Source organism: Brachionichthys hirsutus, chromosome 7 (genome assembly GCF_040956055.1).
Source record: "Brachionichthys hirsutus isolate HB-005 chromosome 7, CSIRO-AGI_Bhir_v1, whole genome shotgun sequence".
NCBI lineage: Eukaryota > Metazoa > Chordata > Actinopteri > Lophiiformes > Brachionichthyidae > Brachionichthys > Brachionichthys hirsutus.
The window spans coordinates 1,523,505-1,549,258 of NC_090903.1; the positions used below are offsets into that span (position 1 = coordinate 1,523,505).

A 25,754-nucleotide genomic window follows, 5' to 3' on the forward strand; every position below is an offset into this window, starting at 1 on the left:
CGTGCCCTGAACACCTCACCAGGGAGGCGTTCAGGAGGCATCCTGAACAGATGCACCTCATCTGGCTCCTCTCAACGCGGAGGAGCAGCGGCTCTACTCCGAGCTCCTCCCGGATGACTGAGCTTCTCACCCTATCTCTAAGGGAGAGCCCAGCCCCCCTACGGAGGAAGCTCATTTCAGCCGCTTGTACCCGGGATCTCGTTCTTTCGGTCACTACCCAAAGCTCGTGACCACAGGTGAGGGTAGGAACGGAGATCGACCAGCAGGTGAGGGTAGGAACGGAGATCGACCGGTAAATCGAGAGCTTCGCCTTTCGGCTCAGCTCTCTCTTCACCATGACGGATCGGTGCAGAGTCCGCATCACTGCAGACGCTGCACCGATCCGTCTGTCGATCTCTCGCTCCATTCTTCCCTCACTCGTGAACAAGACCCCGAGGTACTTGAACTCCTCCACTTGGGGCAGGATCTCCTCCCCGACCTGGAGGGTGCACTCCACCCTTTTCCGACTGAGAACCATGGCCTCGGATTTGGAGGTGCTGATTCTCATCCCGGCCGCTTCACATGCGGCTGCGAACCGATCCAGTGAGAGCTGGAGGGCACGGCCTGATGAAGCCAACAGGATCACATCGTCTGCAAACAGCAGCGATCCAATCCTGAGGTCACCAAACCGAACCCCCTCAACACCCTGGCTGCACCTAGAAATTCTGTCCATAAAGGTTATGAACAGAATCGTTGACAAAGGGCAGCCCTGGCGGAGTCCAACCCGCACTGGAAATAGGTCCGACTTATTGCCAGCAATGCGGACCAAGCTCTGGCACCGGTCATATACGGAGCGGACACCCCAAATGAGGGGGTCCGACACCCCATACTCCCGGAGCACCCCCCACAGGACTCCCCGAGGGACACGGTCGAATGCCTTCTCCAAATCCACAAAACACATGTGGACTGGTTGGGCAAACTCCCATGCACCCTCAAGGACCCTGCCGAGGGTGTAGAGCTGGTCCATAGCTCCACGGCCAGGACGAAAACCACATTGCTCCTCCTGAATCCGAGGTTTGACTATCCGGCGGACCCTCCTCTCCAGTACCCCTGAATAGACCTTACCAGGGAGGCTGAGGAGTGTGATCCCTCTGTAGTTGGAACACACCCTCTGGTCCCCCTTCTTATAAAGAGGGACCACCACCCCGGTCTGCCAATCCAGAGGCACTGCCCCCGATGACCATGCAATGTTGCAGAGTCGTGTCAACCATGACAGCCCTACAACATCCAGAGCCTTAAGGGACTCCGGGCGGATCTCATCCACCCCTGGGGCCTTGCCACCGAGGAGCTTTTTGACTACCTCGGCAACCTCGGCCCCAGAGATAGAGGAGCTCACCCCCGAGTCCCCAGGCCCTGCTTCCTCACTGGAAGGCATGTCGGTGGGATTGAGGAGGTCTTCAAAGTAGTCCCTCCACCGATCTACGACGTCTCGAGTCGAGGTCAGCAGCGCACCATCCCCACCATACACAGTGTTGACTGTGCACTGCTTCCCCCTCCTGAGATGCCGGATGGTGGCCCAGAACCTCTTCGAAGCCGTCCGGAAGTCGTTTTCCATGGCCTCACCGAACTCCTCCCATGCCCGGGTTTTTGCCTCAGCAACCGCGGTAGCTGCACTCCGCTTGGTCTGTCGGTACCTGTCAGCCGCCTCCGGAGTCCCACAGGCCAAAAGGACCTGGTTGGACTCCTTCTTCAGCTTGACGGCATCCCTCACCACCGGTGTCCACCAAGAGGTCTTGGGATTGCCGCCACGACAGGCACCGACCACCTTACGGCCACAGCACCGATCGGCCGCTTCAACAATGGAGGCACGAAACATAGTCCACTCGGACTCGATGTCCCCTGCCTCCGCCGGTACATGGTCGAAGTTCTCCCGGAGGTGGGAGTTAAAACTCCTTCTGACAGGAGATTCTGCCAGACGTTCCCAACAGACCCTCACAATACGTTTGGGCCTACCAGGTCTGTCCGGCATCCTCCCCCACCATCGGAGTTGGCTCACCACCAGGTGATGGTCGGTTGACAGCTCCGCCCCTCTCTTCACCCGAATGTCCAAGACATGCGGCCGCAAGTCCGGTGAGACGACTACAAAGTCGATCATCGAACTGCGGCCTAGGGTGTCCTGGTGCCAAGTGCACATATGGACACCCTTATGCTTGAACGTGGTGTTCGTTATGGACAATCTGTGACGAGCACAGAAGTCCAATAACAAAACACCGCTCGGATTCCGATCAGGGGGGCCATTCCTCCCAATCACACCCCTCCAGGTCTCACTTTCATTGCCAACATGGGCGTTGAAGTCCCCCAACAGAACGAGGGAATCCCCAGAAGGAGCACTCTCCAGTACCCCCTCCAGGGACTCCAAAAAGGGTGGATACTCTGAACTGCTGTTTGGACCATAGGCACAAACAACAGTCAGGTTCCGTCCCCCCGCCCGAAGGCGGAGGGAAGCTACCCTCTCATTTATTGGCGTAAACTCCAACATACAGGCACTGAGCCGGGGGGCAATAAGTATTGCCACCCCTGCCCGGCGCCTCTCACCAGTGGCAACTCCAGAGTGGAAGAGAGTCCAACCCCTCTCAAGAAGGGTGGTTCCGGAGCCCTTGCTGTGTGTCGAGGTGAGGCCAACTATGTCCAGTCGGAACTTCTCAACCTCGCACACCAGCTCAGGCTCCTTCCCCGCCAGAGAGGTGACGTTCCACGTCCCTAGAGCTAGTTTCTGGAGCCGAGGGTCGGACCGCCAAGGTCCCCGCCTTTGGCTGCTGCCCAGCTCACATCGCACCCGACCCCTCTGGTCCCTCCTATGGGTGGTGAGCCCACGGGAGGAAGGTCCCACGTAGCTTCTTCGGGCTATGCCCAACCGGGCTCCATGGGTGAAGACCCGGCCAGGCGCTCGCCATCGTGCCCCACCCCCAGGCCTGGCTCCAGGAGGGGGCCCCGGTGACCCGCGTCCGGGCAAGGGAAGCCCAGGACCAATTTTTTTTATTCGTCATGAGGGTTTTTTGAACCACCCTTTGTCTGGTCCCTCCCCTAGGACCTGTTTGCCATGGGTGACCCTACCAGGGGCATATAGCCCCGGACAACTGAGCTCCTAGGATCACTGGGACACGCAAACCCCTCCACCACGATAAGGTGGCAGCTCAGGGAATATATATATATATATATTATAAAACAACCCAAAATGACTCAGGTGGGCTGAAGCCCCCCTAGAATAGGCCTAACGACACCACTGCCCCGGAGCATCTGTCAGGGGTAAAACTGGCCTCTGAAATAACTGCTGCTCCAGCCAAGGGTGCTGCTGAAGATCCTCCAGGGTGGCCTGCCTCCCAGAGTTCCCACTGAAACAGGTATTCCTGAAGTCCTGGCACTCTGAGGTTGAGAGGGAACAGAAAGCGTAGATGTGGTTGAGACCAGCGAGAGCGACGTCATCATGATGACCTGATACATTTACGGTTCGTATGTTGTCTTACCCTCGGTCATGTTGTTATACATGCTGCTGATGGACGAGTCATCTATGCACGTCTCCAAGTCCAACATGGTGTCGTCAAGGACCTCGCCTAACTGCCTGACGGTCCAGAACGTGGCCGTGTCTGCCATCGTTGTGCGGTTATCTGGAAGGTGCGGAGACGGACGATGTGGACAGATGGATGGACAGCAAGAGGAGACGATGGATGATTTAGCAGTCAGCAAACGTCCAATAAACCGTGTCTTACCCACGAAGGCGCTGCAGCCGAAATCAATGAGTCTCACGCGAGGGCCACCGGCCCGGGGCTCGACAAGGATGTTGTCCGTTTTGATGTCGAAGTGGACAACACCCTTTGACTGCATTTCAATGGCAGCGGCCACCAGCTGCCTCATGATGTCCTGAGGTGAGAATGGACAAAGGGAAGATTCGGGTGAGGGAAGAAGGGGGCGTGCTGCGTTTGCACTTTGATTTGAACATAGATGTGACGGTTTAAGGGAGGTTTGAGGAAAGGTTTAGCCTTACCTGAGCCTGATGTTCTGCGAGAGGTTTCTCTGCGTAGGCCATCAAGGTCTGGCAGGGCTCCGGTCGCTCTATGACCAGGATCACCTGGTCATCCAGGCGGAACCAGTCGATCAGCATCACACACGGTGATTTCCCCACTGATGCCGACCCGCCTGCCAGTCGCTGCATGATCAGCACCTCCGACGGAACATTCTTTATGAACTAGGGGGAGAAAATGACTCATAATTAGCATAAACGTGCAGATGTAGTTCTGTGTGGTCCCAACCAGCAGCACAGTGAAACGGATTCACACATGCTAAAGAAATAGCATAAGTTAGCATGCTAAAAACCATGTTGCTGAGGAACTTCAGAACGGCGCAGCGGCCGCTGTGTTGAGGCGAACCCAAGTAGAAATGTTCACCTTGTGACGATGCAGCGCTACTGAACATGTGCTATTGTTAGCTGTAGCTGCTGCTACAGGAGACACTGAACACTCCTCAGGTTTAAGGTACAGAGAAGTTAGGATTTAGTTAGTACTGAAATAATTCAGTCACTGTGTTGTTAACAGCATGAAGACATTTAACATTACTTACGAAGTTTGTTAACATCTTGTCCCGATGGATGTGTTTGATGGCCACCTAAGAGACAGAATGAACAGTTTGTTAAACTGTAAACGGAGGGATTAATATGTGTGTGTGCGTGCGTGCGTGTGCGTGTGCGTGTGCGTGTGTGTGTGTGGGTGTGGGTGTGCGTGTGCATGTTCATACTTACTGGCAAGTTATCAGAGCGACGATGGCCAGCAAAGACCCGTCCAAACTCTCCACCACCGAGGAACTTTAGCTGCAGGTATTTTGACTCAAAGTCTTCTACACACACAAAGAGAGAAATGTTTACGTGTGGAGAACAAATCATCGTCTTCGCATTCACCCACGGCTGAAACCGCGGGTTACTGAATTTACATTTTATTAACGTCTACTGTTTTGCATTCTAGAAGTGTGAAAATGGTAAATTATTTAATTAGTTTCCTTCTCGTTGTAAAAAAAGAGCATTTTTATTCGGAACAAAGAAACGGGGGGTTTGACATGTCGTGTTGAGAAAGTGTTGCTAACGTGGTAAGTGTGTAGCCCGGAGCTCGTCTGTGTTCACATCCAAATAAAAGCTGTTCTTTAAAACGGTCAGCTCACCTCTGCTGGAAATGCTTGAGGAGGACTCTTTCTCCTTCTCCTCAGTCAGCCTGACCTCCTCCACGGAATCTGTGGAGTCCTCCCCAGTAAGGTCGACGATGGCTCTCAGCCTCTTACTGGGTGGCTGGATCGACCAGTTACTGGAGGCCTTTCTCTTGGACCCAGGAGTCTGCACCTCACTCAGGCTGGAGTCCTCCCCAGTAAGGTCGACGATGGCTCTCAGCCTCTTACTGGGTGGCTGGATCAACCAGTTACTGGAGGCCTTTCTCTTGGACCCAGGAGACGGCTCCTCACTCAGGCTGGAGTCCTCCCCAGTAAGGTCGACGATGGCTCTCAGTCTCTTCCTGGGTGGCTGGATCGACCAGTTACTGGAGGCCTTTCTCTTGGACCCAGGAGTCTGCTCCTCACTCAGGCTGGAGTCCTCCCCAGTAAGGTCGACGATGGCTCTCAGCCTCTTACTGGGTGGCTGACTGGCTGGTTCGCCAGATGATGAGTGGTCATTTCTGGCCTTTCTCTTCGTCCCAGGCCCCCTCTGGGGCTCGGTGGTGGTGTCTAGAAATAAAATAAACCATGATCTTGTTAAACTGGATGTTTGAACTTTATTATTATTGTTGATTTTTTTTTCCTGGTATGTTTAAATTGAGGGACAGAAAGTGGGAAACATATTATTAATGCTTTAAATTGTCTTCTTGAGGTGAACGTGTTCCCATCCGAAGGAGCAGAAACAAAACAAACTTCCAATCCTTCATTCACGGGCCCTAAACCCTCTGATCACGTGACAGGATACAGTACAGGTCTGTATTCAGACATAAGTCAACAATACTATGATTTTGATCAGAAATATATTTGTCAATAATATTTACAACATCAGATAAAAAAGAGAAATCACTTGGTCAAACAGTCCAGGACTTACAACTCACCTGAATCACTCTCTGAGCAAATAGAAACGTCTTTGTTTGATCTTGAAACCATTTTTAAATGTTTCTCTCAACTTTCTGTCAACAGTGAATAATTAATGTCTCTCAACAATAATTTCTAAACTGAAGGACGAATCAAAGAGGCCAGTAACAGGACGCTTATATACCTGGATTGTCTGTACTGTTTAAGATCAAAGCAGACTGGGCTTTTTGGAGATTAAAACAAAATATTGCTTTGTAGACTTCAAAGCACTTTTTCGTTACTCTGAAGTGTGCATGCGCCACGGTGCACGCTCGTTGTCGCAGGCTTTCTTTGCTATTACTTTATTTATTTCTCTATATAACTGTTAATATATATATTTGTTTTGATCCACACATATGCAGGTATGAAGGTTTGTAGTCTTTTTGTTCGCTCTGGATCTTCTTTCCCTCCCCGTCAGCAGAGCGCATCGACTCCGCGTCGGGACCGCGTGGAGCTGGACCCGGCCGGCATCGTTCATAGACCGGCAGACGTCCCGGAAGAGCTACGGAGAAAGAGGAACCAGAGGAGGAGAGAAACCAGGAGGAGACAACGGACGGGGTGTGAGCTGGCGTCTCATCCGGGGTGTACCCCCCCCCCCCCCCCCACCTCTCACCTGCAGCCAACTGAAATAGGCTCACCAGGCCCGCAATGAATGAAGATGAATGAGTGAATAAATAAATAGTACAAGGTTAAAGTATGCGGCAGGAAATAATAAATTAGACAAATGGTTGATTTAATAAAAAATACACCACAGAAATTAAACAGTAAAAAAAAGGCCATGGCAGCGAATCACACACACACACAAACACCCACACACACACACACACACACACACACCCACACACACACACACACACACACACAGCTGGTTCGCATCAGTTTATGCAGTGGAAATGGCTTGTTGATGGTTAACATCACATCAAAACATTTTTAAAAGACCTTATGATTAACAATTGAAAGCATACATCTGATAAGATATTAAAATTGTATTTTTAATACTGCAAAGCTTTATTTCTCTTTATTATGATCTTGGATTCTTATGCTTGTGATGTAGAACTGGAGTCATCTTTCTCTTGGTGGAAGATATAGAGGATGTATATATAAAGATATACATATTTCTGATGGTAAAATAATACCTAAATATTTCTTCTTCAATCAACATTTGATTGCTTGTGTTTGTTGCGTATTCAGCTGTTGTTTCATTTCCCCTCTATATATTTATAGAGCGACAGAGAGCAGGAACAGACAAAAACAAAATGTATAAAGCTATAAATGCTAATGCCAACCAATCAGGAAGCTGATTCCACAATAAAGGAGCTTGATAACTGAAAGCTCCGCCCCCCTGTCTGCTCTTGCACATTTTTGGAACCACGAGCAGGCCAGCATTTTGGGACCGCAGGGTCCTAGTGGGGCAATACGGGATAATCATCTCTGTAAGGTAAGGAGGGGCCTGGCCGGTGAGGGCTTTAAAAGTAAGTAGAAGGATTTTATACTCAATCCGTTCCCTAACAGGAAGCAGAGACGCCAGAACAGGGGAAATGTGTTCTCTCAGTCTGGTTCCTGTTAGAACACGAGCTGCTGCGTTCTGGATCAGCTGGAGATGTTTAATAGACCTTTTTGGGCAGCCGGACAGTAAGGAGTTGCAGTAGTCCAGTCTGGAAGTCACAAAAGCATGGACTATTTGTTCTGCATCTTTTCGGGTTAGTAGTATGCCTGACCTTTGAGATATTCAGAAGGTGAAAGAACGCAGTCCTTGAAATATGCTTTATCTGGGACTGAAAGGACAGGTCCTGATCAAAGATTACCCCCAGATTCTTGACAGTGGTGCTGGTGGACACTGAGACGCCATCTAGTTCAACTACAACACTAGAACAAACATTTCTGAGATGCTTTGGCCCAAGAACCAGAACCTCAGTTTTATTTAGATTTAATAACAGGAAGTTCTCGGTCATCCAGGAGTTAATGTCCTTAAGGCACGTCTGAAGTCTAACCGACTGATCGACTTTGTCTGGCTGAACTGACAGGTATAATTGAGTATCGTCTGCATAGCAGTGGAAATTTATGCTATGTTTCTTAATAATGTTACCTAAGGGAAGCATATACAGCGTGAACAGAATATGTCCAAGCACTGAACCCTGTGGAACTCCATATTTAACTTCAGTGTACGTAGAAGATTCATCATGAACACGTACAAACTGAAATCTATCAGATAAATATGATCTAAACCAGTTCAATGCAGATCCTCTAACACCAACAGATTGTTCCAGCCTCTGTAACAGAATCTGATGATCTATTGTGTCAAAGGCTGCACTGAGATCTAATAAAATAAGCAGAGACAAGTCCATTATCAGACGCTATTAAAGGTCATTGGTGACTTTAACTAATGCTGTCTCTGTGCTATGATGAGCTCTGAAACACGACTGGAAAACCTCAAATAACTGATTGTCTTGTAAGAATTCACACAGCTGACTGGAAACTGCTTTCTCCAAAAGCTTTGACAGGAATGGAAGGTTTGAAATTGGCCGATAGTTAGCCGAGACATCAGGATCCAATGTTGGTTTTTTGAGAAGCGGTTTAATGACTGCTGTTTTAAAGACTTGGGTACATAGCCTGTGAGTAAAGATAGATTAATTGTATTTAGCAAAGCAATACTAATTGAGGGGAAGACTTCTTTAAGCAGACTCGTTGGGACCGGGTCTAGGAGACAAGTGCACGGTTTAGATGAGGCAACAGCCACACTTAGTTGCTGCAAGTTAATGGGGGTGAAGCTATCCAAGTAACTATCAAGAGTAACAGTCGTATCTCTACTTCCATGCCTCAGGGAGGGGTCAATGCCACACGAAGGCAGACGCTGATGAATGACGTCCCTAATAGATTCGATTTTGGTACTGAAGAAGTTCATGAAATCTTCAGACCTGTCGGAACAGAAGGGTCAACAGAGCTGGCGCTTTGTGTTAGCCTAGCTACGGTGTCAGAGAGAAACCTTGGATTAGATTTGTTCTCTTCTATTAGAGATGAGTAATATGCTGCTCTAGCTCTGTGTTTGCCTAGCTACGGTGTCAGAGAGAAACCTTGGATTAGATTTGTTCTCTTCTATTAGATGAGTAATATGCTGCTCTAGCTTTGTGTTAGCCTAGCTACGGTGTCAGAGAGAAACCTTGGATTAGATTTGTTCTCTTCTATTAGAGATGAGTAATATGCTGCTCTAGCTTTGTGTTAGCCTAGCTACGGTGTCAGAGAGAAACCTTGGATTAGATTTGTTCTCTTCTATTAGAGATGAGTAATATGCTGCTCTAGCTTTGTGTTAGCCTAGCTACGGTGTCAGAGAGAAACCTTGGATTAGATTTGTTCTCTTCTATTAGAGATGAGTAATATGCTGCTCTAGCTTTGTGTTAGCCTAGCTACGGTGTCAGAGAAACCTTGGATTAGATTTGTTCTCTTCTATTAGATGAGTAATATGCTGCTCTAGCTTTGTGTTAGCCTAGCTACGGTGTCAGAGAGAAACCTTGGATTAGATTTGTTCTCTTCTATTAGAGATGAGTAATATGCTGCTCTAGCTTTGTGTTAGCCTAGCTACGGTGTCAGAGAGAAACCTTGGATTAGATTTGTTCTCTTCTATTAGAGATGAGTAATATGCTGCTCTAGCTTTGTGTTAGCCTAGCTACGGTGTCAGAGAGAAACCTTGGATTAGATTTGTTCTCTTCTATTAGAGATGAGTAATATGCTGCTCTAGCTTTGTGTTAGCCTAGCTACGGTGTCAGAGAGAAACCTCGGATTAGATTTGTTCTCTTCTATTAGAGATGAGTAATATGCTGCTCTAGCTTTGTGTTAGCCTAGCTACGGTGTCAGAGAGAAACCTTGGATTAGATTTGTTCTCTTCTATTAGAGATGAGTAATATGCTGCTCTAGCTTTGTGTTAGCCTAGCTACGGTGTCAGAGAGAAACCTTGGATTAGATTTGTTCTCTTCTATTAGAGATGAGTAATATGCTGCTCTAGCTTTGTGTTAGCCTAGCTACGGTGTCAGAGAGAAACCTTGGATTAGATTTGTTCTCTTCTATTAGAGATGAGTAATATGCTGCTCTAGCTTTGTGTTAGCCTAGCTACGGTGTCAGAGAGAAACCTCGGATTAGATTTGTTCTCTTCTATTAGAGATGAGTAATATGCTGCTCTAGCTTTGTGTTAGCCTAGCTACGGTGTCAGAGAGAAACCTCGGATTAGATTTGTTCTCTTCTATTAGAGATGAGTAATATGCTGCTCTAGCTTTGTGTTAGCCTAGCTACGGTATAAAAGAGAAACCTTGGATTAGATTTGTTCTCTTCTATTAGAGATGAGTAATATGCTGCTCTAGCTATGTGTTAGCCTAGCTACGGGGTCAGAGAGAAACCTCGAATTTGCATGTTTTTGGTGGTGGGAAGAAGCCGGAGAACCCTGAGAGAACCCACGAAGACGTGGGGAGAACATGCAAACTTGAAAGAGGAAACAGATCTGAAGTGGATATGAACAGAGAATGTTTTAGGACATTTGGATCAGTTTTCATCATTAAATTTACAGGGGGGGGGCAATAATTGTTGCAGAGTGTCTGTGAAGAAATGTGAAGAAACAAAATAATAAATCATTAATAAATCATTTAATCTGAACATAAAACACAAAACAGTTTTAATAAATAGCTCAAATAATTCCAGTTACATCCATCGCAGCAGAACCAGTCGCCTGGCTGCAGACACAACCGTGGCGTCATGGAAGAGAAGGTAAACGAAAGGCAAACAGGAAAGTGCTGGGAGGAGACCGGAGAGCAAAGAGGGCGGGTTCCATCGGTAGGACACAGGACTCCTTTCTGTCCACACAAGCCAACATCAGAACATGTTCCAGAAACCGGAGCAGCAGGATTCCCAGTCTCTTCTTGGTTCAACCATTTGTCCCAGAGCTGGAGTCTTTACGTCCGGACCTGGACTTCCTCCCCGTACATGTCCAGTCGATTCACCTTCAGCCCTGTAGAACGACACAAACGCACACTCCTGTGTCTTAGTGAAGACCGTTGCCGCCGACGACGGTGGGGAAGGACAACATTCACAGCGATGTCAGCGCCGCCATTACATTTAAATCACAGCACAAAGCATGCTAAAGATAATAGTTTAAGACTCTCGAAGGCTTCTTAGTGAAAACATATTCTGCCCACAGCACGACAATGACCTTTGATCCCCGACCCTCTCAGGTGATCACACCGACGTTCGACTACTCGGTCGTGTAACGTAAAACACAAACGACAAGCTTAGCTTCCTTCTTAAAACGCGTTTCAAGGAAGTAATGTATGGAGACGTTTACAAAATATCCGCTAAGCTAATATCAATCAAAAGCTGAGGCGATTCATTGGATCACATGATATCTCAGTAAATACAGCATGTGAGGATTTATTCTATCTGGCGCCATCTTGTGGTCATTGTGTCGACGCAGCCACAATATTGGAGTCAGGTGGCTGTCAGCTGAGCACACTGGTGAAAGCTTGTCTCTGTCTCTGTCTCTGTCTCTGTCTCTGTCTCTGTCTCTGTCTCTGTCTCTGTCTCTGTCTCTGTCTCTGTCTCTGTCTCTGTCTCTGTCTCTGTCCCTGTCCCTGTCCCTGTCCCTGTCCCTGTCCCTGTCTCTGTCTCTGTCTCTGTCTCTGTCTCTGTCTCTGTCACTGTCACTGTCCCTGTCCCTGTCCCTGTCCCTGTCCCTGTCTCTGTCCCTGTCCCTGTCCCTGTCCCTACCTGAAATGGTTATCTGCTGGCTCTTGAACTGGATGTTGATGCTGGGGTTCTCGTCAGGCTCATGGTGCCTTTCAGGCTGGGAAGCTTCTGTGGGTTGATCTTGCCGACGTGACAAAACACAAAACATAGAGACACCAGCTGGTAACAATCACTGAATGCAGGTGAGCATCAAGCTACGTTGGGTCTACGGGGGTCTACAACAATCGATATACACGCCATCCTTCTGTCAGCCGTGTTCTAAGTGCCTTTGTGACTGGGTCAAAGGTGTATGTTCCCTGGGAGGGGTTGAGGTTGGCATTGAGGACACCCCGGGGTGCCCATGGTCTGTTTGGGTCCCGGGGTCAAGTCAAAACGCCCCTGCGAGCTCCCCCCCCCGGGAGGTGATGTTGTGCTTGACGTACAGAGGGCTTGCTACCAGGCTGAACATGAAAGAGGACAGAAAGAAACACACGGATGACGAGAGAATCCTTCAAACAGCCTGGATAGCGCGGCTTTAGATGAAACGCGTGGATCTACCGCAGACAGCTGGTAGAATCACTGACTCGTGAGAGCAGCCGGAGGTTTCCATCGGGCGGGGCGAAGGAGAGGATTCGCTTGAACCGGACACAAGGGTGGAAACTGACGTCATCCAGGAGTCGAGGATTCTGGGGAGGTCGAGGACCAGGATGGTTCGGGGCGAGTAAAATAGATCTGCTGGTTGCCATGGTGTCGTTTCTACTCTTAAAGTGTTTGGATGATAAGAACTTGACATAAAAAGAATCCAGATTAAATAAGATTATTTACGTATTGTTTGATCGGCGAGGGGGGGGGGGGGGGCGAGGGGAGGGGGGCGAGGGGAGGGCGGCGTTTCCAGGAAGACAAACATCAAGTCAACAAACATGTTTCTGCCACAAATAAATTGCTGATGTCAGCAAAATGGGTCATAACCAACAGCGTAATGATCATTTTGGTCCAGATGAACACCTGATTGATCGATTAGCGTCTATCTCCCCCACCACGGTCATGACCCTCGCCGAAGGGGAGGCGAGGGTCATGCATTGGGTCCGTTTGTCTGTCTGTCTGTTTGTCTGTCTGTCTGTTTGTCTGTTTGTTTGTCTGTTTGTTTGTTTGTCTGTTTGTTTGTTTGTCTGTTTGTTTGTCTGTTTGTCTGTCCGAGCGCATAACTCAAAAACTAGGAACCCAATCGACTTGAAATTCTTACACAAGCAAGGTTCTGTCCGTGGCTCGGTCCTCCCCGAGAATGGCGTTGATCCGGATCTGGATCCAGATTCTAGAATTATTTTTACATCTGGAATTGTGCCTGTGCTGTAAACTGCCACTTTAAGAGGGAGGGACACGAATGGCATGATGGGAAAAAGAGTCCAGAAGGAGTCTTGTAGTACGTTCCGGAGCAGCAAGCTAGAGCAGGTTTGGCCCCTCTGATCCGGAAGCCCTGTTTACTGACTCACAAGATCCAATAGTCTATTGGAGGCGGGGTCTGCAGTCTCTGATTGTCTTTCTAGTTGTTGCTGCATTTCACTCCGTCGGCGCGGTCAGCTGTCAAACAGCTGATTGCTTGCAGCATGGGCGCTGCCGAGGCCGGTGGGAGTTGTAGTTTTTCCACTAATGCAGAGGCAAGTAACAAAGCGCTGTCCGAACATTGTTACGTTAAATAAAATATGAATGAACTCGGAATATTTTAAAATCCACGTTGACCGTGAAGTAAAACAAATCGTTCTGGCTTTCACGCCAAATTAAACTACATTTCCCGTGAAAAGGGAAGAGCGTCTTCGCGGCGGTTGTTTCTTCTGATGACGTAATTACGCACGACCCTGTCGCGCTTTTCCTCGGACACTGACAATCAGCAGAGTCGCGACGTTCTCGGCCGCATCGACGACGAGCGAGGCCGGAGGACGCACAGCTGCTGTCGTTGGTCGCTCGGAGAGGGCTGCTGTCTCGACCAACCGGCCACGCGACCAACATGGCCGCGGACGGCTGCTGCTCCGCCCGATGATCGGCTCGCTCGGCCCGTGCAGCTAGCGAGCGTTAGCTAGCAGCTAAGCTACGCGGCAGCGACTCCGTTTTAAATGCTTCTCTTTTCGCAGCGTCGTTAATCTACTCCGCTCGCAGGACACCGGGAACATGTCGGAGCAGGGCCCGGAGGCCGCGCAGCACAACTCGGACAGGTGAGTCCAGGTGTGCGGCTAGCACACGTTTAAAGTCTAATCATCGTTTACTAAACGTGTCTTCCTGACCGGGTCGCGCTGGAGCTCATCCCAGCAGTCAACGGGCTAGAGGCGGGGCTACACCCTGGACAAGCCGCCAGTTCAGAATCAGAATCAGAATCAGAATCAGAATCAGAAGGTGTTTATTGTCAGTGAGGGTTCAGACTAGGAACGTTTCTCTGTGAAGTCGTGCTACATGTAACAGTAATGACTAAATACACAAACCATACAAGTATAGACACATCAACAGCAGCAGGAGTGGATACACAGATGTGTATTAGCAGCAGTAGAACTAGTGTAATCACGCAGTGCAAACAGAACAGTGCAAGTCGTGTCGTGTGTTCGGGTCTCATCGTGCGTTCGGGTCTCATCGTGTCGTGCGTTCGGGTCTCATCGTGTCGTGCGTTCGGGTCTCATCGTGCGTTCGGGTCTCATCGTGCGTTCGGGTCTCGTCGCGTGTTCGGGTCTCGTCGCGTGTTTGGGTCTCATCGTGTGTTCGGGTCTCATCGTGTGTTCGGGTCTTGTCGTGTCGTGTGTTCGGGTCTTGTCGTGTCGTGTGTTCGGGTCTCATCGTGTGTTTGGGTCTCATCGTGTGTTCGGGTCTTGTCGTGTCATGTGTTCGGGTCTCGTCGTGTCGTGTGTTCGGGGCTCGTCGTGTCGTGTGTTCGGGGCTCGTCGTGTCGTGTGTTCGGGTCTCGTGTCGTGTGTTCGGGGCTCGTCGTGTGTTCGGGGCTCGTCGTGTGTTCGGGTCTCGTCGTGTCGTGTGTTCGGGGCTCGTCGTGTGTTCGGGTCTCGTCGTGTCGTGTGTTCGGGGCTCGTCGTGTCGTGTGTTCGGGGCTCGTCGTGTGTTCGGGGCTCGTCGTGTCGTGTGTTCGGGTCTCGTCGTGTGTTCGGGTCTCGTCGTGTGTTCGGGTCTCGTCGTGTGTTCGGGTCTCGTCGTGTCGTGTGTTCGGGTCTCGTCGTGTCGTGTGTTCGGGTCTCGTCGTGTGTTCGGGGCTTGTCGTGTCGTGTGTTCGGGGCTCGTCGTGTCGTGTGTTCGGGGCTCGTCGTGTGTTCGGGGCTCGTCGTGTGTTCGGGTCTCGTCGTGTCGTGTGTTCGGGGCTCGTCGTGTGTTTGGGTCTCATCGTGTGTTCGGGTCTCGTCGTGTGTTCGGGTCTCGTCGTGTCATGTGTTCGGGTCTCGTCGTGTCGTGTGTTTGGGTCTCGTCGTGTGTTCGGGGCTCGTCGTGTCGTGTGTTCGGGTCTCGTCGTGTCGTGTGTTCGGGTCTCGTCGTGTCGTGTGTTCGGGTCTCGTCGTGTCGTGTGTTCGGGGCTCGTCGTGTCGTGTGTTCGGGTCTCGTCGTGTCGTGTGTTCGGGGCTCGTCGTGTCGTGTGTTCGGGGCTCGTCGTGTCGTGTGTTCGGGGCTCGTCGTGTCGTGTGTTCGGGTCTCGTCGTGTGTTCCGGTCTCGTCGTGTCGTGTGTTCGGGTCTCGTCGTGTCGTGTGTTCGGGGCTCGTCGTGTCGTGTGTTCGGGGCTCGTCGTGTCGTGTGTTTGGGTCTCGTCGTGTGTTTGGGTCTCGTCGTGTGTTCGGGTCTCGTCGTGTGTTCGGGGCTCGTCGTGTCGTGTGTTCGGGTCTCGTCGTGTGTTCGGGGCTCGTCGTGTCGTGTGTTTGGGTCTCGTCGTGTGTTTGGGTCTCGTCGTGTGTTTGGGTCTCGTCGTGTGTTCGGGTCTCGTCGTGTGTTCGGGTCTCGTCGTGTGTTCGGGGCTCGTCGTGTCGTGTGGAGTAAAATATTGATCGGATGCACCGTGTTCATGGACCCTAATAATATTGATCCGATCAGGACTTGTTCGTGTTCATGCATCACACTTTCAATCAGAATGAAATATTTTGACATGCGGAATTTATACCGGAAATAGTAGAAGAAGAAGCCGCAGCAACTTCCGTTGTAAACAAAAGATGGCTCCGCCCTTTCCTGCTCGAAACGTCGGCGCTATTTCTTGCGTTTTTCCCGTTTGCGCTGCTACTCTCCTCCTTTAATGTCTCCGGTAACGTGTTTGTCTCAGATATTGATCGGTTCTGTCTTTCGCTCGCTCTGCTTCAGCTAGCTTCCGGGAATAGCATTAGCGCGTTTAGCTGACGTCACAGATGTGCGCAGTAAAGGCGGGTTGTGCCGATAGGTCGGAATAAGAGCTTTCATGCACCCTGATCGGATCATCGATTGGTGTAAACCACCCCTCTCGATCGGGACAGAATCTTGATTGGGTCAGACTAATCCGATTCGGGTGTGTACATGCAGCGTTTTTATTCTGATCAGGCTTTTAACCTGATTAAATGTGTCCAGTGAGAAGTTACAAAGAGAAGAAACATCTGCAGAGTGAGACTTTAGGGGAGGAAGACGAGGGCGGGAAGAAAAAGTAACTTAAAGTAATAAGTAACTAGTTACTTTGGGCAGGGAGGAATACGCAAAGTACTTGCTTTTCCCAGCGAGTAGTGAGTAATGTACTACTGTCCCTCTAGGAGCTGCTGGGTGTGTTTCGCCACCGACGAGGACGACCGCGCCGCAGAGTGGGTGCGGCCCTGCCGCTGCCGGGGCTCCACCAAGTGGGTCCACCAGGCCTGCCTGCAGCGCTGGGTGGACGAGAAGCAGCGGGGCAACAGCATGGCGCGGGTGGCCTGCCCACAATGCAATGCAGAATACCTCATCGTCTTTCCCAAACTGGGTGGGTTCAGCGGGCGCTCGTTCTGCTTTCAGCGCCGCCCGGGCGGGGCGGGGCTGAGCGGGGCGGGGCTTACCTGATCGCCGGCGTCCGTCCGGTAGCAGGATATGAAACGTTCGCTAACGTTACCGTCAATGGAGATTCAAAATGTGTTCCTCACTATCGGTTGATTATTGATCAGTGTTTCTGGAATTTGAGACAGTCATGTAGGTGGGGGGGGGGGGGGGGTGATCCAGACTTTCATCTGGATCACATCCAGTAATAACATATTACATTTTAACATTAAACCCATTTATGGATTCAGGAATCAATTAAAGATACACATCAACTCTGATTCACTTTAACTCTTCATGTTGGTGTGTAAAGATACCAGAACAATCTAGAACCTTCTGGAGCTGATCCAGATCACCATGTGGACGCTGTAGATCCAGTTAGGAGGGGGGTGAGCTGCTTGGGGGAGGTCTGTGCTCCGAGTGCTCCTCTAGTTTATTTTATTTGTTAGCGTTTGTAGTTCTTTTAGTTAGTTGGTTGTATATTTGTCTACGACCTCCACTTCTGTAGACGGGAAGCTGGTGCCCAGCTAGCAGAGGCTGACTGCTGTACGGCCTTTGGCAAGTACTTATGGGTAACCTAAGTACTGCTGGTGGGCTTAGAGACAGTGGTGAGGACAGCCATGATGGACGGCTTAGAGACAGTGTCTCTGAGTAAAGGACAGGAGGCGGAGCTAGAAGTGGAGGAGATGAAGATGCTGAGGTTCTCCTTGGGAGGGACCAGGTTGGACAGGATTAGAAATGAGACAATAAGAGGGACAGTGAAGGTTAGACGCTTTGGAGACAAGGTCAGAGAGGACAGACTTTGATGGTTTGGACATGTCCAGAGGAGAGACAGGGACTATATCGGTAGAAGGATGCTGAGGATGGAACTGCAGGGAACAGGACTAGAGGACGACCCAGGAGAAAAGACATGGACGTAGTGAGGGAGGACATGAGAGTGGCTGGCGTTGGGGAGGACGATGCAAAGGACAGGACTAGAGGACGACCCAGGAGAAGAGACATGGACGTAGTGAGGGAGGACATGAGAGTGGCTGGTGTTGGGGAGGACGATGCAAAGGACAGGGTGAAGTGGAGAAGGTTGGGTTGCTGTGGCGACCCCTCAGGGGACAAGACGAAGCGTCTCCTCTTGACGGCTGGGTCCCCGATCGTATTTAGTTCTTTCCCTGACGGCCGTTATTGATAACGATGTGGACGGTATTGATCACCGTCACCGGGCGGGGCCTGGCGTGTTGCCTGGAGACGAGCTGCTCTGACTGTCTGTCCCCACCACCAGGTCCCGTCGTCTATGTGCTGGACCTGGCCGACCGGCTCATCTCTAAGGCCGGCCCCTTCGCCGCTGCCGGCGTCATGGTGGGTTCCATCTATTGGACGGCTGTCACCTACGGAGCAGTCACCGTCATGCAGGTAGGACCAGTGGCCCCGCCCAACAGGCTCTGGTAAAGGGTGTGTTGTAAACTAGCCTGAGCCCTGGATGAGTTGCTGGAGGTCAGAGGTCACGCCCTCATTTTAGGTGCAGCTGGGGAACAGCAGAGACTTCTGGGTCCGTTACCTGTCGGTGACATCACGGCAGGACCGTACACACACACGCACACACACACACACACACGCACGCACACGCTCACACACACACACACACGCACGCGAACGCACACACGCACGCACGCACGCACGCACGCACGCACACACACACGCACGCACGCACGCACACACACACGCACACACACACACACGCTCTCACACACACACGCACGCGAACGCGCACACACACACACACACACGCACGCGAACGCACACACACACACGCACGCACGCACGCACGCACGCACACACACACGCTCTCACACACACACGCACGCGAACGCGCACACGCACGCACGCGAACGCACACACACACACACACACACACGCACGCACGCGAACGCGCACACACACACACACACACGCACGCGAACGCACACACACACACACACGCACGCACGCACGCACGCACACACACACGCTCTCACACACACACGCACGCACACGCTCACACACACGCACGCACGCACACACACACGCACACACACACGCACACACACACGCTCACACGCACACGCACACACACACGCACACACACACACATGCACACACACACGCTCACACACACGCACACACACACGCTCACACACACACGCACGCACACACACATGCACACGCACACGCACACACGCACGCACTCGCACACACGCACGCACACACGCTCACACACACGCGCACACACACGCACACACGCACGCTCACACACACACACGCACGCACGCACGCACACACACACACACGCTCACACACACACTCTGTGGCTGATAATCAATAGGTGGTGGCTGCAGAGAGCTGGTCAAATGCATCAGAAGGATCAATACCCCCACTGCTCATACAAATACAAAAATATAAAACAAGATTCAAACACAAATAAATAAAAGCTCTCTGCTCTTATTTCTTTATTTCACAGCAACAAATGTTATTCAAATGAGGGGGCGGAGTTAAGTATTGGCCTATTGGCTTATTCCGGCTTGCTCTGGTGGGTTCTGTCGTTCCCTGCTCCACCTGTAGAGGGCCTTGCCATCGCTTCCTGTTCTGATCTGCTGTGACCCCGCCCCCTCTCCAGGTGGTGGGTCACAAGGAGGGGCTGGATGTCATGGAGCGGGCCGACCCCCTCTTCCTGCTCATTGGCCTGCCCACCATCCCCGTCATGCTGATCCTCGGGAAGATGGTCCGCTGGGAGGACTACGTCCTGCGTCTGTGGAGGAAGTACTCCAGCAAGCTGCAGACGCTCGGCAGCGTCTTCCCAGGTGAGGACGTCCACCAGGGACAGCGCGTCCTCGCGGGGTCCGCCGTGCAGCCACACGGCCGTCCACCAGGGACACACGGAGCCCATAATACTAGGAGACGTATTAGTCTCGAGTCCAAGCTGGCGTCCCCCACCGATCACATGGACAACGTGATCTGGTGGACGGAGAGGGAGCGTCTCCCTCTTGTGTCTCTGCTCGTTAGAGCGGCCGTCCTTTCAGGTACAAGTACACATCCGTGTTTCAGCTGGCTCCCGTCTTTGCAGGGCTCGGCTGTCCTGTCCCGCGTGTCCCGGCGGAGGCCAGCCCCCTCGCCGACCACGTGTCGGCCACGCGGATCCTGTGCGGCGCTCTGGTCTTCCCCACCATCGCCACCATCGTGGGGAAGCTCATGTTCAGCAGCGTCAACTCCAACCTCCAGAGGACCATCCTGGTGGGTGCAGGCTAAGCTCCTCCCACATGCGGCGTGGGGTCAGGACTCTCCAGGTGGAGGGAGTAATAACGTTGTTACGACTATCCGGTCGTACCGCTCAGAGACACACACGCACACACACACACGCTACTGACAATTTGTCCCCATGCAGACACGGGGAGAACGTACCAACACCACACAGACGTATTTGAACTCGGTACCTTGTTGCAGCGAGGCGACTGCGCCAACCACTGCGCCAGAGCTAATGGTTAGCTGTGTAATAACTATTAAATGATTATTACAACAAGTTGTGATCTCAATAATCACTTCAGTTCATCATGTTCACGTTTCTCTACTTCACAAAACTCCGGGTTCTCGTCTTTGGGTCCCGGGTTCTCGTCTTTGGGTCCCGGGTTCTCGTCTTTGGGTCCGGGGTCCTCGTCTTTGGGTCCGGGTTCTCGTCTTTGGGTCCGGGGTCCTCGTCTTTGGGTCCGGGGTTCTCGTCTTTGGGTCCTGGGTTCTCGTCTTTCGGTCCGGGGTTCTCGTCTTTGGGTCCCGGGTTCTCGTCTTTCGGTCCGGGGTCCTCGTCTTTAGGTCCGGGGTTCTCGTCTTTGGGTCCCGGGTTCTCGTCTTTGGGTCCGAGGTCCTCGTCTTTAGGTCCGGGGTTCTCGTCTTTGGGTCCTGGGTTCTCGTCTTTCGGTCCGGGGTCCTCGTTTTTGGGTCCGGGGTTCTCGTCTTTCGGTCCGTGGTTCTCGTCTTTGGGTCCCTGGTTCTCGTCTTTCGGTCTGGGGTTCTCGTTTTTGGGTCCTGGGTTCTCGTCTTTCGGTCCGGGGTTCTCGTCTTTGGGTCCCGGGTTCTCGTCTTTAGGTCCGGGGTTCTCGTCTTTGGGTCCGGGGTTCTCGTTTTTGGGTCCGGGGTTCTCGTTTTTGGGTCCGGGGTTCTCGTCTTTTGGTCCCGGGTTCTCGTCTTTGGGTCCGGGGTTCTCGTCTTTTGGTCCCGGGTTCTCGTCTTTTGGTCCGGGGTTCTCGTCTTTGGGTCCGGGGTTCTGGGTCTCTGTGTGGAAGCAGTGTTGAGGGCTTCGTTTTTAAAGCCCCTCCTTCCCTTGTCTTTCACCTGTAAGGTGCCTTGAGATGACTTCCTGGTGTGGTAGAAATGAAACGACTTGGAGTGGACTACATGGATCAGGGTGCCGGGGGCCACCGGGGGCCACCGGGGGCCACGTGAAGCTGTTCTGTTTCCTGGAGGGCTCAGACTGTGTTTATGGGTGTTGTGTGACGGTTGTGGGGGATCCGAACCCGTGCTGAAGCCCTCTTTGCTTTTCCAGGGAGGAATCGCTTTCGTTGCCATCAAGGGGGCGTTCAAGGTCTACTTCAAACAGCAGCAGTACTTGAGGCAAGCCCACCGCAAGATCCTCAACTTCCCCGAGCAGGAGGAGGCCTGAGGCGGTCCTGGACCTCGGGGGCGAGCCACGGCCCCCTCTGGAGGGGAGGAGGGACACCAGCGGTCGGACTTTACTTCCCCCAGCGAGGGTCCGGATGCTTCTGAGACGATGAAGACCTGGCGGTGGCGTGTCCGTCCCCATCGGACGCATCCCGCTGACTTGTTCCCGCTGACTTGTTCCTGTCACACAAGTCCCGCTTCGACCTGCTGCGGGTCAGGAAGGACGCCAGCAGGTCCGCGTAGAGACGAGTCCTTGTCCTCCGTGCCGCAGACCGGCCAACGTTGTTGTTGTTGTTTTGAACGGAATGTGTGTAAGATAATAAAATGTGGGTTCAGTTCCTTCCACATCAAAGAGCGGCGTGTTCCTGTGGAGGCTCCGCCTCCATGACCTCGGGGTGCTGGGACAGGAATGAGAGGAGGCGGGACCTGATGACATCACAGCTGGTGCCTGAATGAAGAATCAACTTGAACCGCTTCGTCCTTTGATGAAAGGCCTTCTGTGTGCGGCGCCAGAGGTTTGGGTTTAATGGTAATACTTAAGACAAATACTTCACGCGTATAATCTGAATCCATGCTAAGCTGGCTCTAACAATGCGTTGGTTTTATACAGACCTACTTGGTGGTGAAGCTACTGCTGACCACTGCTGCCCCCGGGGCAGCAGTATCTGCCCCGGGGTAGGTAGACATTTGTTTGTGTGCGTGTTTATGCTGATTGTGAACTTCTGATGCTCACTGTAGCACCCCCATGCCACCACAAGAAGGCGACATTTTGTCCCCGATGTGGCAAAAATAAAACTTTACACGAACGTTGACACCGTCGGTCACGCCCACTCGTCCGTCGCCTCGGATACTGTCCAATATGTCTTCTGTAAGTTGAGACATTTGATCTGTCTCCCATGATTCGGCTACGCTGAACACGTCAGTACTACCCATCAGTACTATCACTGTACAGTACTATCACCACACGTCAGTACTACCCATCAGTACTATCACTATACAGTACTATCACCACATGTCAGTACTACCCATCAGTGCTATCACCACATGTCAGTACTACCCATCAGTACTATCACTACACGTCAGTACTACACATCAGTACCAACACTACGCAGTACTATCACTACACAGTACTATCACTATGCAGTACTACCAATACACGTCAGTACTACCCATCACTACTAATCAAAAGCCCCCGGCGGAATCAAACCAGGGACCTTGTTGCTGTGGGAGGACGGTGGTGCCCCCTGGTGGTACCCACCTCAGGTGCTGCTTCTGGGGCTGGACAGGTGAACGGAAACCAGTCGGCCACTTCACCCAATGACGAGCCACATGTTCACCTTTTCAGCCTTTTAAACTCGTTTTGGAAATATCTAGTCTAGCGGATCTGGATCCACATCTTTAGAGGAGACATTAAAACTCTCTTTCCCATGTTTCTACTCGATTCTGGTGATTCTGGGTCCTGATCAACCTAAAACAGGTAAACAAAGCATCCAGTCAATCCTCCACAGCCTGGGTCAGTCTGGAAGAGATCCCTCTCACTGTGTGAGACAGACATGAGGGACGCTGTCCTGCAGCATCCGTTTGAGACAGACATGAGGGACGCTGTCCTGCAGCATCTGTGTGAGACAGAAATGAGGGATGCTGTCCTGCAGCATCTGTTTGAGACAGACATGAGGGACGCTGTCCTGCAGCATCTGTTTGAGACAGAAATGAGGGACGCTGTCCTGCAGCATCTGTTTGAGACAGAAATGAGGGACGCTGTCCTGCAGCATCTGTTTGAGACAGACACGAGGGACGCTGTCCTGCAGCATCTGTTTGAGACAGAAATGAGGGACGCTGTCCTGCAGCACCTGTTTGAGACAGAAATGAGGGACGCTGTCCTGCAGCATCTGTTTGAGACAGAAATGAGGGACGCTGTCCTGCAGCATCTGTTTGAGACAGACATGAGGGACGCTGTCCTGCAGCATCTGTTTGAGACAGAAATGAGGGACGCTGTCCTGCAGCATCTGTTAGAGACAGAAATGAGCGACGCTGTCCTGCAGCATCTGTTTGAGACAGAAAAGAGGGGCGCTGTCCTGCAGCATCTGTTTGAGACAGAAATGAGGGACGCTGTCCTGCAGCATCTGTGTGAGACAGAAATGAGGGATGCTGTCCTGCAGCATCTGTTTGAGACAGACATGAGGGACGCTGTCCTGCAGCATCTGTTTGAGACAGACATGAGGGACGCTGTCCTGCAGCATCTGTTTGAGACAGAAATGAGGGACGCTGTCCTGCAGCACCTGTTTGAGACAGAAATGAGGGACGCTGTCCTGCAGCATCTGTTTGAGACAGAAATGAGGGACGCTGTCCTGCAGCATCTGTTTGAGACAGACATGAGCGACGCTGTCCTGCAGCATCTGTTTGATACAGACATGAGGGACGCTGTCCTGCAGCATCTGTTTGAGACAGAAATGAGGGACGCTGTCCTGCAGCATCTGTGTGAGTCAGACATGAGGGACGCTGTCCTGCAGAATCTGTTTGATACAGAAATGAGGGACGCTGTCCTGCAGCATCTGTTTGAGACAGAAATGAGGGACGCTGTCCTGCAGCATCTGTGTGAGTCAGACATGAGGGACGCTGTCCTGCAGAATCTGTTTGATACAGAAATGAGGGACGCTGTCCTGCAGCATCTGTTTGAGACAGAAATGAGGGACGCTGTCCTGCAGCATCTGTTTGAGACAGAAATGAGGGACGCTGTCCCGCAGCATCTGTTTGAGACAGAAATGAGGGACGCTGTCCTGGAGCATCTGTTTGAGACAGAAATGAGGGACGCTGTCCTGCAGCATCTGTTTGAGACAGAAATGAGGGACGCTGTCCTGCAGCATCTGTTTGAGACAGAAATGAGGGACGCTGTCCTGCAGAATCTGTTTGAGACAGACATGAGGGACGCTGTCCTGCAGCATGTTTGAGACAAAAATGAGGGACGCTGTCCTGCAGCATCTGTTTGAGACAGAAATGAGGGACGCTGTCCTGCAGCATCTGTTTGAGACAGAAAGGAGGGACGCTGTCCTGCAGCATCTGTTTGAGACAGAAATGAGGGACGCTGTCCTGCAGCATCTGTTTGAGACAGAAATGAGGGACGCTGTCCTGCAGCATCTGTTTGACCAAAGACCGTCCCAGATATTTCATATCAGCATCTGTTAACTTGTGGAAAAAGAGTCGACGATGGCCGAGTCATCAGAGGACTCCTGAAGACGGCAGACGGGGGCGAATAGGAAGGGAGCGAGAACAGTTCCCTGAGGTGTCCCAGTATTCCTGATCACCTTAAACATTGTTGCTTGGAGCTAAAGGCTGGCAGGAATGAGACGTCGACGGCAGACTGATAAAAGCGTTTATTTCAATCGATCACTGGTGATCAAACAGCATCAGGCACCCTGAGACGTCTGCAAAACGCGGTACTAATAAAACTCCCCCGCCACCCAAACGAGCCCCTCCAAGGGTCCCCCGAACCGCACGTGGACCTGCTACTGAACCCGGTCCAGCACGCAGGGAGGGGGAGACCAGGGTCCGGTCTCTGTTGCTGCCGCGCCGGGTCTACGGTCCTCATCACACACACTCAGATGAACGTCTTCCTGCCGGGGGGGGGCGTGGTCGGTTGGGGCGCCGCCCACCCCGCCGTGCTCACAGCTTGGCCGCCATGCAGTTGATGTGAGGTTTGACCAGAGGGAAGAGAGGCAGGCTCCTCTTGAACTCGGTCATATCCTGGATCAACGTGGGCTGCAACAAGACCAGAGCGGCAGTCAGGCGGATCTCGTACCAACGCCACATGCTGTTTCCATGGCAACCATTAGCCGTGCGCCGTCAGGGTCCGTTTGTGGTTCGGTTTTCAGCAGGACCCTGGTTTTATTAGTAGCACCAATAGGAGCAGGTCTACAGAGACCCAACAGTACAGAACCAGATCCTTACCGGAGGCAGGGGGGGGGCGGGGGCCAAGGTGACATCATTCTGGGCGGGAAACTCCCCCACAACTGGACCTGGTAAACAAAGAGCCTCGTTCATGCTAACTGATGCTACATGAGTTAGCCCAGGACTCGGGGCGTGGCCAGTCAGACAGATCAAAGGGAAAAACACGGAGGAAAGTGGCCTCAGAGAACCGAACCACCACGAGGACGGGACACTCACAGGCGTCCGTCTCTCTGGACAGGACGTGCACAGACACCTTGTGCCTCTTCGGGGCGCCGACCATCAGTCGATCCTGCAGGGACAGACGCATTCA

General features: G+C 51.8%; 2 protein-coding genes across 2 annotated transcripts in view; one reads left to right on the forward strand and one right to left on the reverse strand.

The window, feature by feature from the left end:
• Positions 1-13,701: 13,701 nt before the first annotated feature.
• On the forward strand, positions 13,702-22,310 carry marchf5 (membrane-associated ring finger (C3HC4) 5). Its single transcript, XM_068741140.1, has 6 exons — positions 13,702-14,033; positions 16,570-16,772; positions 18,096-18,226; positions 19,467-19,650; positions 19,914-20,080; positions 21,384-22,310. Exons 1-6 carry the CDS (start codon positions 13,990-13,992, stop codon positions 21,498-21,500), a joined length of 846 nt encoding a protein of 281 aa, XP_068597241.1. The 5' UTR covers positions 13,702-13,989; the 3' UTR covers positions 21,501-22,310.
• A 2,550-nt stretch (positions 22,311-24,860) lies between these two features.
• The window catches only part of ide (insulin-degrading enzyme), a 30,085-nt gene continuing 29,191 nt past the window's right edge, over positions 24,861-25,754 (reverse strand). The window contains exons 22-24 of the mRNA XM_068741512.1: positions 25,661-25,748; positions 25,445-25,512; positions 24,861-25,255 (exon numbers count right to left, since the gene is read on the reverse strand). Of these exons, the coding sequence (XP_068597613.1) occupies positions 25,160-25,255; positions 25,445-25,512; positions 25,661-25,748 (252 nt within the window). The 3' untranslated portion in view covers positions 24,861-25,159. The remainder of the gene's footprint in view (positions 25,256-25,444; positions 25,513-25,660; positions 25,749-25,754) is intronic.

What these genes read in the sequence shown, in the direction of transcription:
- marchf5 (XM_068741140.1), top strand. Translation starts at nt 13,990, where the DNA reads ATGTCGGAGCAGGGCCCGGAGGCCGCGCAGCACAACTCGGACAG. An exon ending in GCGCAGCACAACTCGGACAG is followed by an intron (nt 14,034 to 16,569) that starts GTGAGTCCAGGT and finishes CTGTCCCTCTAG; the next exon opens with GAGCTGCTGGGTGTGTTTCG. An exon ending in CATCGTCTTTCCCAAACTGG is followed by an intron (nt 16,773 to 18,095) that starts GTGGGTTCAGCG and finishes CCCCACCACCAG; the next exon opens with GTCCCGTCGTCTATGTGCTG.